Here is an 11626-nt window from a genome sequence, read left to right as displayed (position 1 = left end):
TAGGTTTTAAAAACATAAAACGGCCTTTTAAAAATTGTATTTAAATTTAGATTTTGCTCTGCTAAAGGCAGAGGACACAAAACAGAAATATGGATGAGCCGGTTTCTGAAGAGGACAATGATATGAGGTCTTATGAGGCGGTCATGGGGACTGAAGCTGCTCTTCCTGTAACACACAAATTCAAAAGCGGTACCATCTTTTGGAGTCCAGTACCTTGTGGCTTATATGGCAGGGCAACTGCTACAAATGTCATCAAAATGACCCCTGGGATTGCAAGGTTTTCTGTGACAAGAATAAGTGACACCAAAACATGTTTTGATCTGGTTATGCCAATGTCACTAAAGAGAGTTGTCATTGGTGTGACAAATCTTGAAAAAAATGTCTATGGTGACATTTGGAATGACACTGATGAGGAATACCTGGACTATCTGTTGATGGGATACATTAACAGGGAGAAATATTTTCCAGGCAACAACGTCCCTTCAGACCTTTTGAATGATATGAAGAGTCTTCAGATCTGACAACAGATACTAGAGCAAAATCTGACAAGCTTGCTTCCATCAGGGGTGACTCGTTGACATGACTACCAAGCAACACAATATCATGTTTCACAATTTCTTTGAGGAAAGTATTGCCTTACATATATACCTTACATTTAGTAACAGTAAGATAACTTGATAAGCTTTTATTTTTTAGAAACAAAAATCTCTTGATGTTCAGTTTACCTTTTGGGGTGGGGGTTTCAGTTTTTATTTACATTTTATAGCATCCTGATTTTGTCATGGTTTACTTCTATTTATTTATTTTTTATTATTTGTTAACCTCTGTTCTTAGCCTCAGGTGGAATAGCTTGGCTAGCACCTTCCCTCTGATCCGCCCCTGGGTGGAGCCTTCTGGCTCATGTTGTCGTTCCCCCAGCTGTTTTCTATGGCGTAATCAAGAGCTTGGCTGTTGGGTGCCACAGTTCTCAGATTGTCCTGACATGGTGACCGTCAGGCCTCCTTGGTTTTGAGTAATTTCCTGCACTTACCTTGTGTAACCTGTATTTTCTGCTCCTCCTCTAGCTGCCAGGAAACCTTTGAACTCCAAGTCAACACTCCTGTGGACTGTGAGCACCTCCAGGCAGTTTTTCTTATTTACTACCTGCAAGTGGAATGACTTACAAGGTCTCCGCCTGCGTCCTTTTGACCAAGTACTCCTTTTGAACTCCCCCATGCCATCTTTTTATGTTAGACTTTTATAATCAATTACAAATACAGCAATACTCATTCCTACTTACCTGGTACTCCACTAATAGTCACTCTCCTGTCTGACAGAGCTCCCAGTAGCATGGCTGTTAACTCAGTTAAGCAACTAGTCACTTACAAGAACCTGCTTTTCCGTTTTCTAATGAAGACATGCAAACATCTGCTTGACTCTGCTCACGGAGTCCAGTTTATACCAAACTATGCCTTTTTTGGAGTTGTTGTACTTTTGCCCATTTGGAAGAAAGCTCGGGATGCAAACAATCCTCCATGAGTGGAAAGGCTGGAGTGCTCAAATGGTGCACAGTTGTTTTGGTGACTCAAATCCTTCCTAGTGATTCAGGTTAGTCCTTTAACATATGAAAGTAAAGCATTAAGTGACATTTTACATAAACATTATGTATGGCATTTAAATGCATGTTAAGCTTCGGTGGTTACAATAACATCTTGTTGTTGCATAACGTGTGTTTGCCTAAACCGAATGTTGAATTTTTCCATTTACACAAGCAGCCTTCATGTCAGTGTTTCCTTATGCCCGCAAGAATTTGGGCGGGCTGTATTAGAAACCCTTGGAGCACCAATTGCTTTTTTTTTAAAAAAATTTTTATTAACCCTCTTCCTAAACCATAAGCCATCTGTCTGCATAATTTAAGGTAGGAATGTGTGTTCATCAGTGGTTGAAGTTACAAAAAACATGTGTTACACAATCTGTGAATCAACTGTATCGGTTACAAAATCAGTTGTTTTTGCCACTTTAACATAAAGCATTAGAAAAGTTGCGACAGTCATGCATGGGGATTGTTATTTTGGTCTCTTATGAGGAACTTGTATTTAAACAACACTATTGGAAAAATACGCCTGCAACACCTTTAAACTTTAACTTTGGAACAGAAACTTGTCTGACAGCAGTTTTTATCCATGCATGAACCTGCAGCTGGCTGCTATAGTGGTCACATGTCCTCTACTATAAACCTCAGCACAAACCAATGAGGCTACGTAATTTCCAATAAACTCAATGATCAAAAATGTTGCCAAAAACTCCGCGCTGTCAGCAAAACCTTTGTTTACCTCAGCAGTCATGTTGCTTGACCGGCATGTGCGGTACAGGAGTTGTCACATGTAAATCTGGGCATTCCTCACTTCCCTGAACTGACTATATCCTGTTCTAACACGACTTATACAAGTCGGCTGCTTTCATTATCCACAGCTCTGACAGCTTTGTAAAAGAAGACTGCTCTGCTGAACTAAGCTGGTGACCAAAAACATGTTTAACACAGGTGTTTCGACCTATCTGTGCTTGTTTTTTGCCTGCTGCTTCTGCTGCAGCAGAGCTATGCCGACTAAACGCAACAACGAGGCTGTGAATGACAGATCTGTGATAGGTGAGTAAAATACACCATCAGGACTTTATATTTGGTATTTCACTCACAGAGATGCACATCTTTAGAAAGCAGAGCGAATCACTTCTGTAGCTGTGTCCCTGTTGACTGTTCAATCAGAGCTGCTGTGATTTTTGTTCCACAGGTATTTTAACTCAGGTTGTTACAGATGAAATTATGAAACCATTTGGGAGGACTTACATACCTTCCTCTTACGTGAAATACATCGAGTCTGGGGGCAGCAGAGTGATGCCTATAAGGTGGGTTGAGTCATTTAAGAGTAAAGATGAGCTTTTAAAGAAGTCTGTTCTGTTGGCTCCAATGAAAAGGAAAGAACTGGGTGTATTTAGAGCTCATTATGCCTATTAAACCTCACTCAAAACAACAGTGTCTTTAAATCTGCATATTAAAAACAGAGAGAGGGGTTTTTTTTAAGTTTTTTTTTTTTAAGGAGACTCATTTTGAGTCATTGGAGCTTGGTGACTTTGCATCAGCGTTCAACATTAGGTGAATGTTAACTCGCCTAATTTTTACGTTGTTGCTGACATTTTGTGGAAGAAGAAGTTGACCCCCCTGTGTGAGCTCACCATTGTGTAGTCTGAACAATGGAAAATAGTACAACGCTCATTGTTTTTTGTTTCCCTGCACAGATTAACTCTGACTACATCTGAATATGAGAACATTTTCATGAAGATAAACGGGTGAGCTGCTGTATATTGATTTAAATGTGTTGGCAACTGAAATTTGTGTCTAAATAGATTACATTATTTGCCATGTGATGTCGGTTCAGGTTGATTTTCATTGGGGGAAATGCAGATTTGGAGACTTCAGACTTTGCCCGGGTGGCGAAGATTTTTTACAGGCTCGCTCTGGCGGTTAGTATAGAACATCATTCTCTGTTTATTGTTTTCTGCTTCAAAGCCTGTCTCGTTTGTGCAGAAATGAACTCCTCTTAGGGGAAGATCTTGTACCTGTCCTGAAGGTTTCCAGTGCTTAATAGCAAAGAAAAATAAGAGCTTCTTCTTTAACAACATTTGAACACTTACACTTGGCATTTTGAAATTCTGCTCTACAAAATTAACGTTAACTTCAATCAATTATTAATAGTTTGAGGTTAATCTTTGCACCGAGAACATTGTTTAAGATCAAGACTAGTTTGTTAATATGACGTACACTTGCCCTACATGTGCAGGACATTTAAGCTACTGTTGATTGCAAAAGGGAAAAAAAATTTAGCAACATTTTGTATGTTAGCGTAAATTTTCGTTTTGGTTTCCTGCTGTTGGTGCAGAAAAATTACATTTCCAACTTCCTGTGACTTTCAGGCTAATGATGCCGGGGACTACTTCCCTATTTGGGGCACATGCATGGGAATGCAGCTACTCACTGTGCTGGTGGCTGGTGAAAATCTCCTGACAAAAACCCCAGCTGAGAACTTAGCATTGCCCCTCAACTTAACCACAGGTTCGTGCTTGGTTGCTGTCTTTATGTGAATCTGTGTTATTTTTTTTACTCTTTGAATTAACTGGAGGAATGTGTTTTTGTATGTATGCATGCATGCAAGCAAGCTAGCTGGAACTTTTTTTTTTCTCAGTGGTTAGAAATTTTTTGCAGAAGAGTGCCTGAACAAAACAATTGGTGTCAGTAGAGGCAAGTTACAAATCTGGGGGATTTTTGGCCCCAACTTTAAATGCTCTTTCTGCATATATGTGATGTGCTCTTTGGATGAGGTTGCTGTTGTAATTCTTTGACCCCAACTTTACTCTTACCCTAAGAACCCCCTCTTGAGCCTCTGTTCTTGCCCGGATGGTGTGGAACCTTCAACGGGTCCTTCAGTATCTGAGCTGCTCTAGAGCAGCATCTCCTGGTATAGATGTCCTGAAGGGAGGGGAGAGCAGTCCTGCAGCAGCGTTCTGCTGTACGCTCTCTGAAGAGCTTTTTTGTCCTTGACACAGCTGTTCCCATACCAGTATGTGATGTTCTGTGTGAAGATGCTCTCCACAGCGCCTGCATAGAAAGTCCTGAGGATCCCTGAGAGACCCTGAACTTCCTCAGTTGTCGTAGGTGGTGCAGGCGCTGCCTAGCCTTTTAGGACTGGACCTGAATGTGGGCAGATCATGTCAGATCTGAGGAGATGTGGACACTGAGGTACTTGAAGGACTATATCGTCTCCACTGGAGCGCCGTTGATGGTAATGGGCTTGTAGTCTCTGTGCTTACTCCTTCTGAAGTCCACCACCAGCTCCTTGGTCTTGCAGACGTTCAGCTCCACTTGGTTGTTCCGGCACCACGATGCCAGATTCTTCACTTCATCCATGTAGGCCGCCTCATTGTTATTGGAGATGGCACCCAACACCACTGTGTCGTCAGCAAACTTCATAATTGTATTGGAGCCATGGGTGGCCACACAGTCTGAAGTGCAGAGGGAGTAGAGCAGTGGAGAGAGGACACAGCCCTGTAGCGCTCCTGTGTTGATGGTGATGCTGTCGGAGATGCACCTACCCACCCTCACCACCTGAGTTCTGCCAGTGAGGAAGTCCAACACCCATGCACACAGACGGCTGTTGTGTCCTAGATAGATCCCTCAGCTTTGTGAACAGTCTGCTGGGCACTATTGTGTTAAATGCTGAACTGTAATCAGCAAACAGCAGTCTCACATAGTTACCCTGTTTTTTGTCCACGTGGCTAAGGATGGTGTGCAGAACATGGGCGATGGTGTCCTCCGTGGATCTGTTGAGTCATTAGGCGAACTGGAGCGGATCTGTGGTGTTTGGGATGGAGGATGAATCAGTGCAACTGGCCAGTAGTTATTTAGGCATGAGGGCTTGTTGTTCTTGGGCACAGGGATGATGATGATGGATCTCTTGAAGCATTAAATTGTTAAATTATTAAATTGTTCTCAAAAGCTTTGTCAGTTAGAGAACAAATAAAATAATCAAACTGAGATGCATCAAAAAATATTCAAATTTATTCCCCCCAAAAGTCTATTTTTGCCTTTCTTCAGAGTGTGAGGTTAGACATATCAGCTATGATGACTTCTGAAGATCTCTGAACAGTTAAATTGCCTAGATTGTCTTATCCTAAACTGATATATCTATTCAGATGTCAAAGGAGCTTACAAAGAAAAGCGTCTGGACTTCTTTAAGTTGCTTGAAGACGTTTCACCTCTCATCCGAGAAGCTTCTTCAGTTCTGAGGTCAAATGGTGGAGAGTCCCAGATATAAACCTAGTGGGAGTAACCCCCCACAGAGGGACCACAGGACCCCTGATGATCCTCTAATCGCCTGAGCCAAGGTGTGAAACTGGGTGTGGGTCCCAATCAGCCAGAGTTTCGGGTGCGTTCATTGTGAAACCTGGCCCCACCTTATCATGCGAATTCCTGAGGTCAGATGGCCCAGGATGTGAGTGGGCGTTAAGGCGTCAGGGAAGGGATCTCAAAACTGGATTATAGATGGCAGAGAGTTGGTGTCGTAAACCACCGCCTCTGTTCAAAGATGGTCGCTCACAGTGGACATAGATGGCTTCTTTCACTCCTCTTTCAAACCATCTATCCTCTCTGTCCAAAATGTGAACATTGGCATCCTCGAAAGAGTGTCCTTTATCCTTAAGATGCAGATGGACTGCTGAGTCTTGTCCTGTGGAGGTGGCTCTTCTGTGTTGTGCCATGCGCTTGTGAAGTGGCTGTTTGGTCTCTCCAATGTAGAGGTCTGGGCATTCCTCGCTGCACTGTACAGCATACACCACATTGTTAAGTTTGTGTTTTGGCGTTTTGTCTTTCGGGTGAACCAGTTTTTGTCTGAGCGTGTTGCTGGGTCTGAAATACACTGGGATGTCGTGCTTGGAGAAAACCCTCCTGAGTTTTTCTGATACACCGGCTACATAGGGGATGACAATGTTGTTGCGTCTGTCTTTCTTATCCTCCCTCGCTGGTGTCTGATCTTCTTTTCTGTGCCTCTTTGCTGACTTTAAGAACGCCCATTTAGGATAGCCGCACGTTTTGAGTGCTTCCTTTACATGTGTGTGTGTTCCTTCTTTTTTCCTTCAGGCTTAGAGGGAACATGTTCTGCCCGGTGGTGTAGGGTCCTAATTACTCCAAGTTTGTGTTCCAGAGGGTGATGGGAGTCAAAGAGGAGGTACTGGTCCGTGTGTGTGGGCTTCCGGTAAACTTCGATGTTGAGTTTGCCGTTCTCTTCAATGTGCACAGCGCAGTCCAGGAAAGGCAAACAGTCGTCCTTTGTGTCTTCCCTGGTGAACTTGATGTTTTTATCCACAGCGTTAATGTGCGCAGTGAAGGATTCCACTTCTTGTGTCTTGATTTTGACCCAGGTGTCGTCTATATATCTGTACCAGTGGCTGGGTACTCTTCCTTTGAAAGAGCCAAGAGCCTTCCTTTCCACTTCCTCCATGTAAAGGTTGGCTACAATAGGTGACACGGGGGAGCCCATGGCACAGCCATGTTTTTGTCTGTAAAAGCCTTCGTTGTATTTGAAATATGTAGTGGTGAGGCAGAGGTCTAACAGTGTGCAAATCTGATCGGGTGTGAAGTTGGTCCTGTCCTCCAAGGAGCTGTCTTCTTGTAGTCGTTTTCTGACAGTCTCCACGGCCTCCGTGGTGGGTATGCAAGTGAAGAGAGAGACTACATCAAAGGACACCATGGTTTCATCTGGATCCAGGGTAAGTTTCTGGACCTTGTCGGTGAAGTCGGTGGAGTTCTTGATGTGGTGTGGGGTGTTCCCCATGAGAGGCGCAAGGATGGTAGCAAGGTGTTTAGCAATGTTATAAGTGGCTGAGTTTATGCTACTGACTATGGGTCTGAGTGGGACAGCTTCCTTGTGGATTTTAGGAAGTCCGTAAATGCAGGGTATGGCATCCCCTGGGTAAAGGCGGTGATATGTAAGGCGAAACTCTGGCTGATTGGGACCCACACCCAGTTTCACACCTTGGCTCAGGCGATTAGAGGATCATCAGGGGTCCTTTTGTCCCTCTGTGGGGGGTTACTCCCACTAGGTTTATATCTGGGACTCTCCACCATTTGACCTCAGAACTGAAGAAGCTTCTCGGATGAGAGGTGAAACGTCTTCAAGTAACTTAAAGAAGTCCAGATGCTTTTCTTTGTAAGCTCCTTTGACTACGATGACCTGGATGACTGAGAACCTTCAGACATATCTATTCAGATGTTTTTTTCTTCTTTTGTGTTAAATGTGTTCAATTTTATAAGTGGACTTAATCAAATACCCTTTTGTGTTGCGTGCAGAAGTGCAGTCCAGCCGGATGTTCAATACTTTCCCAGATGAGCTCATCAATGCTTTGACCCAGGAACCTCTGACTGGCAATTTTCACAACTATGGAATTACAATAAAGGTACAGCATGAGCCTTCTTCTGACCAGTGTCGCCAAACAGAAAGTTTTACTTCCTCTGTTAGGTTTTGAATAGTTATTGTTTGGAGAAATAAAATCCCAGCCAATGATCACAGTTAGGAGCGTTCGTTTCAGCAGGGGTTTAACAGATATACTTTACAGATATATCTTTTAATCTGCATTCAGAATGAATTTGTCTGCCATGAAAAGAGTTGTCGTCATTTGAGCGGACATTAAACAAAGCATTAGTAGAAATGAAGCCCAAAAGCGAATTCTTCTAATAAATCCAAACAGTTCTGAGTATTGCATACAAGAAGGAGAGTTAAAATAATAACAAATAGAGACACTTAAATGATAACTGCTAATATGACGAATGTTCTCACAGGACTTCCAGGAAAATGAGATGCTACAGAGTTTCTTCACCATCTTGTCAACAAACATCGCTAAGAACGGAGCTCACTTTGTGTCAACTTTCGAAGGTTACAAGGTTTATTTTTTTATTTGGGAAGCTGAAGGATTTCCATGCAACAGCACTGTACCAAGAGATATATTGTTTTGTTCTGACAGGTAAAAGATATCCTTTCTACGGAGTTCAGTGGCACCCGGAGGTGAATCGTTTTCAGTGGTACAGAAAGCTGAACTTCCCTCACTCCCGTCACGCTGTGCAGTTATCGTCGCTGCTAGCTGAATTTTTTGTCAATGAAGGTAACATGACAAGCATGCATTATCAAAAAACATACACTGTCACGGTCTGGCTGGCAGACTGTGGGGATGTGGGGAAGGAGGACCCAGGCGCGGAGCTCAAAGTTCAAGCAGTGCGTTTATTTACAGAGGGTGATATCAAACAACAATAAATCCCCGTGTTTTTCCCCAGACTCCCGTGTCGTGCCCTCCAAGTGCTCTCTGCTCCCGTGTCTGCACTCCCGGTGCTCGCTGCTCCTTAAGCCTTCCACGCTCCTCCTGCGGGAAACAATAGCGGCAGCAGTCAGGACACTGAACAATGGCAGGCATACACTACACGACCAAAACCTAAACTGGGTAACTAACGTGGAGTCCCAAGCAATGATCCCGCGTCGGTGGGAGCTCCAAGACTCTCTTAAGTAGCTCCCCCGATGAGGCCTGATCAGCAGCAGGTGTGTGGCTTCGGGTGTGGCCAGTCCCCTTGCAGGGCCACACCCTCCAGGCCTGACGCCGCCTATAAACAAGTGCTCAGCCACCCACACACACACATATACACAAGCACAGAGAAGGGGAAGCAACACCAAAATACACAACAATAGCACAGGTCCATGACTGCCCAGGGGTCCTGGGTCGCCCAGTCCCAGGACCCTGACATACACTGCTCAACAAAATTAAAGGAACACTTTTTAATCAGAGTATAGTATCAACCCAATTAAACTGGGATATTAATCTAGTCAAATAAGAAGCAGAGGGAGTTGTTAATCAGTTTTCAGTTGCATTGGTGTTACATGAACTCAACAGATGCATTCAGCTAGGGTCAATGTCACTACTGGTAGCATAAGGTGATACATGGACCCTACATAGGTTTCACAGGTAGTCCAACACCTCCAGGATAACACAGCAGCGTGTACAATGACCAAAAGGAGTTGGACAGAGCTATAGAAGGTCCTAACACATCACCAGGACTGGTATCTGCTCCTTTTTGAAACGAGGAACAGGATGAGCGCTGCTGGAGTCCTACAAAATCACTTCCAGTAGGCCACTAGTATGAATGTCTCTGACCTTTGTGGTGACCGCTATTTCCTGGTGAAACCAACTTAACTAATCAGCATCACTGATGCAAACCTTATATAAAACAGCGTGCTATCTTCTCATGAACTGCTTTCAGAACTGTGGGTATATTTATCGCCCTGTTTTGATCAGTTTCACTTGCAGACGTGAAAAAACAAAAAAAAAACAACTTCACAGGACTCCATGCAGTGCTGTGTAAACTAGTAGCTTGCAGAACCACTTTTAGTGGCAATAGCTTAAGTAATCCTTTTGTGTGACTTTATCGGTCTGTCACGTCACTGTGGAGGAATTTGGGCCCTCTGTTCTTTACAGCAGTGCTTCAGTTCATTAAAGATTGCAGACAATTGTTTATGCATGGCACCTTTAGGTTCCCGTGACAGGATTTCACTATGGTTGAGGTCTGGAATTTGGGCCGTTGCAACACCTTGATTCTTTCCTTTTGATTTCTTTTTTTTTTTTAGCCATTCTGTTGCAGGTTTGCTGCTGTGCTTGGGATCGTTGTCCCAACAATTTTGGATAAAGCACGTGAAGAGTACACTATGAATTTAGACGCTTTCGATTAAATTGGCTAAGTAGAAAGGCTACACAGGCCCCACTGTGCGCTGTAACAGGAACGGGAAGTGATACTACTTACCGCAGAGCGAGCTAACACCCAGTGAGATGCAGTGATGGAGCATCACTAGTATTTGAAGTTCATGGTTAACTTGGTGACTGCAAGGCATGCAGGTCCTGTGGCTGGAAAAAGAGCACAAATAATTACCCCCCACCATTGTGCTTGGCAGCTGGTGTGAGGGGTTAGTGCTCATTTGCATTTTCTTGGTTTTCTCCAAACATCTCTACTTTGGTCTTGGCTTTCCAAAGAACTTTGTTCCAGAAATCTTGCAGTTTGTTCAGATGCATCTTTGCAAACCTAAACTGTGCTGCCATGTTCTTTTTAGGAAAAATGTCGCTTTGTCTTGGCAGCCCTTCCAAACAAGCTATATTTGTATCCATCAGTATACTCTCATGCATTGTAGCATTTAACATGGTTACTAAAGCCCGAGTATGAGATGTCTTGTTTTGGCTCTTGTTTGTTTTGTTTCTTTAAATTTCTGAGTATTGCACTTGAAGTGAATTTGCTGGGATGTCCTCTTCTGGGAAAAACTATGGCACACACCTAAACGCTCCAAACTTGCAAACTGTCAAAATTTCTGCTTGTATAGAAGGGGTCTATAAAATTGTTACTTGCTGTCGATTATTTTATCAAGTGAGTTTGATTAATTGCTATTAAAGAAGTAAACATATACTTAGTTTTTCACAGGATTTTCACATGACCGCCATTAAGCTATTTTATTCTAACGTAACCTAACCACATGTATGTCTGCTCTGCTTTGTTTAGCAAGGAGAAGTTTACATCACTTTGACAGTCCTGCAGAAGAGGAATCCTCACTGATTTACAGCTACTCACCTGTCTATGTCGCAAACATCACAGCATATGAGCAGGCCTACTTCTTCTGAGCTACTCCTGCAGCTGAATGGATCTCTGCACATGTAAATGTTTATATGCTCTAGTGTCTGTAGTACGCTCGTAAAGTCTGCTGGTTTTAATCTCAGATAATCAAAAGTGCTGTTTAAACCTTTGTGCTGATTCAGAGTATATTTGTATTTCACTAAGGAAGTATTTTTGCTGGCAATTATGGCATTACCGACCCAGAACTATTACTTTAATGGCAAAAATAACACATTAATGTGGTCGTTTATCATAGTGAAGTGTGACTGTGTTTGAAGTAAACATCAGGATAGATTTTAGGAGAACTAGGTCCACGTCTTTTGTACTTGGTTGTCATTTAATAAACAATTTTTTTAATGTGTGTGGCGTTTTTTTTTTTTAATTTTAAGGCCAAGTGAAAAATAT

The 11626-nt window shown here is 42.9% G+C and overlaps 1 protein-coding gene and 1 long non-coding RNA gene across 11 annotated transcripts; one reads left to right on the top strand and one right to left on the bottom strand.

The window, feature by feature from the left end:
- Positions 1–727: 727 nt before the first annotated feature.
- On the top strand, positions 728–11582 carry LOC113033411 (gamma-glutamyl hydrolase). Of its 10 annotated transcripts, none has more exons than XM_080309299.1 (12): positions 731–985; positions 1065–1587; positions 2429–2626; positions 2769–2883; positions 3274–3324; positions 3414–3498; positions 3949–4087; positions 7877–7983; positions 8366–8459; positions 8548–8685; positions 8855–8983; positions 11111–11582. In XM_080309299.1, exons 3-12 carry the CDS (start codon positions 2509–2511, stop codon positions 11227–11229), a joined length of 1095 nt encoding a protein of 364 aa, XP_080165425.1. In that variant the 5' UTR covers positions 731–985; positions 1065–1587; positions 2429–2508; the 3' UTR covers positions 11230–11582. The 10 variants fall into 10 exon arrangements, with proteins under 10 accessions (XP_080165429.1, XP_080165431.1, XP_080165425.1 ...); XM_080309302.1 differs by having other exon boundaries at positions 731–1192; positions 1317–1587; XM_080309300.1 differs by having other exon boundaries at positions 731–1228; positions 1317–1587.
- On the bottom strand, positions 8782–9239 carry LOC145432423 (uncharacterized). The gene is made up of 2 exons (XR_013912716.1): positions 9028–9239; positions 8782–8940 (listed from the first exon to the last, which is right to left on the bottom strand). It is a non-coding gene; the product is annotated as an uncharacterized LOC145432423 (long non-coding RNA).
- Positions 11583–11626: the final 44 nt, after the last annotated feature.

The sequence above is a fragment of the Astatotilapia calliptera genome, chromosome 12 (genome assembly GCF_964374335.1).
Source record: "Astatotilapia calliptera chromosome 12, fAstCal68.1, whole genome shotgun sequence".
NCBI classification, from domain to species: domain Eukaryota; kingdom Metazoa; phylum Chordata; class Actinopteri; order Cichliformes; family Cichlidae; genus Astatotilapia; species Astatotilapia calliptera.
The sequence above is the reverse complement of the archived record's forward strand: the minus strand, read 5'-3'. Positions and strand labels throughout refer to the sequence as shown.

Coding starts and splice junctions, on each gene's coding strand:
- LOC113033411 (XM_080309299.1), top strand. CDS start 2,509: ATGTTTAACACAGGTGTTTCGACCTATCTGTGCTTGTTTTTTGCCTGC. Junction 3,325..3,413: donor ATTTTCATGAAGATAAACGG/GTGAGCTGCTGT, acceptor ATGTCGGTTCAG/GTTGATTTTCATTGGGGGAA. Junction 8,984..11,110: donor AGTCAGGACACTGAACAATG/GCAGGCATACAC, acceptor TGCTTTGTTTAG/CAAGGAGAAGTTTACATCAC.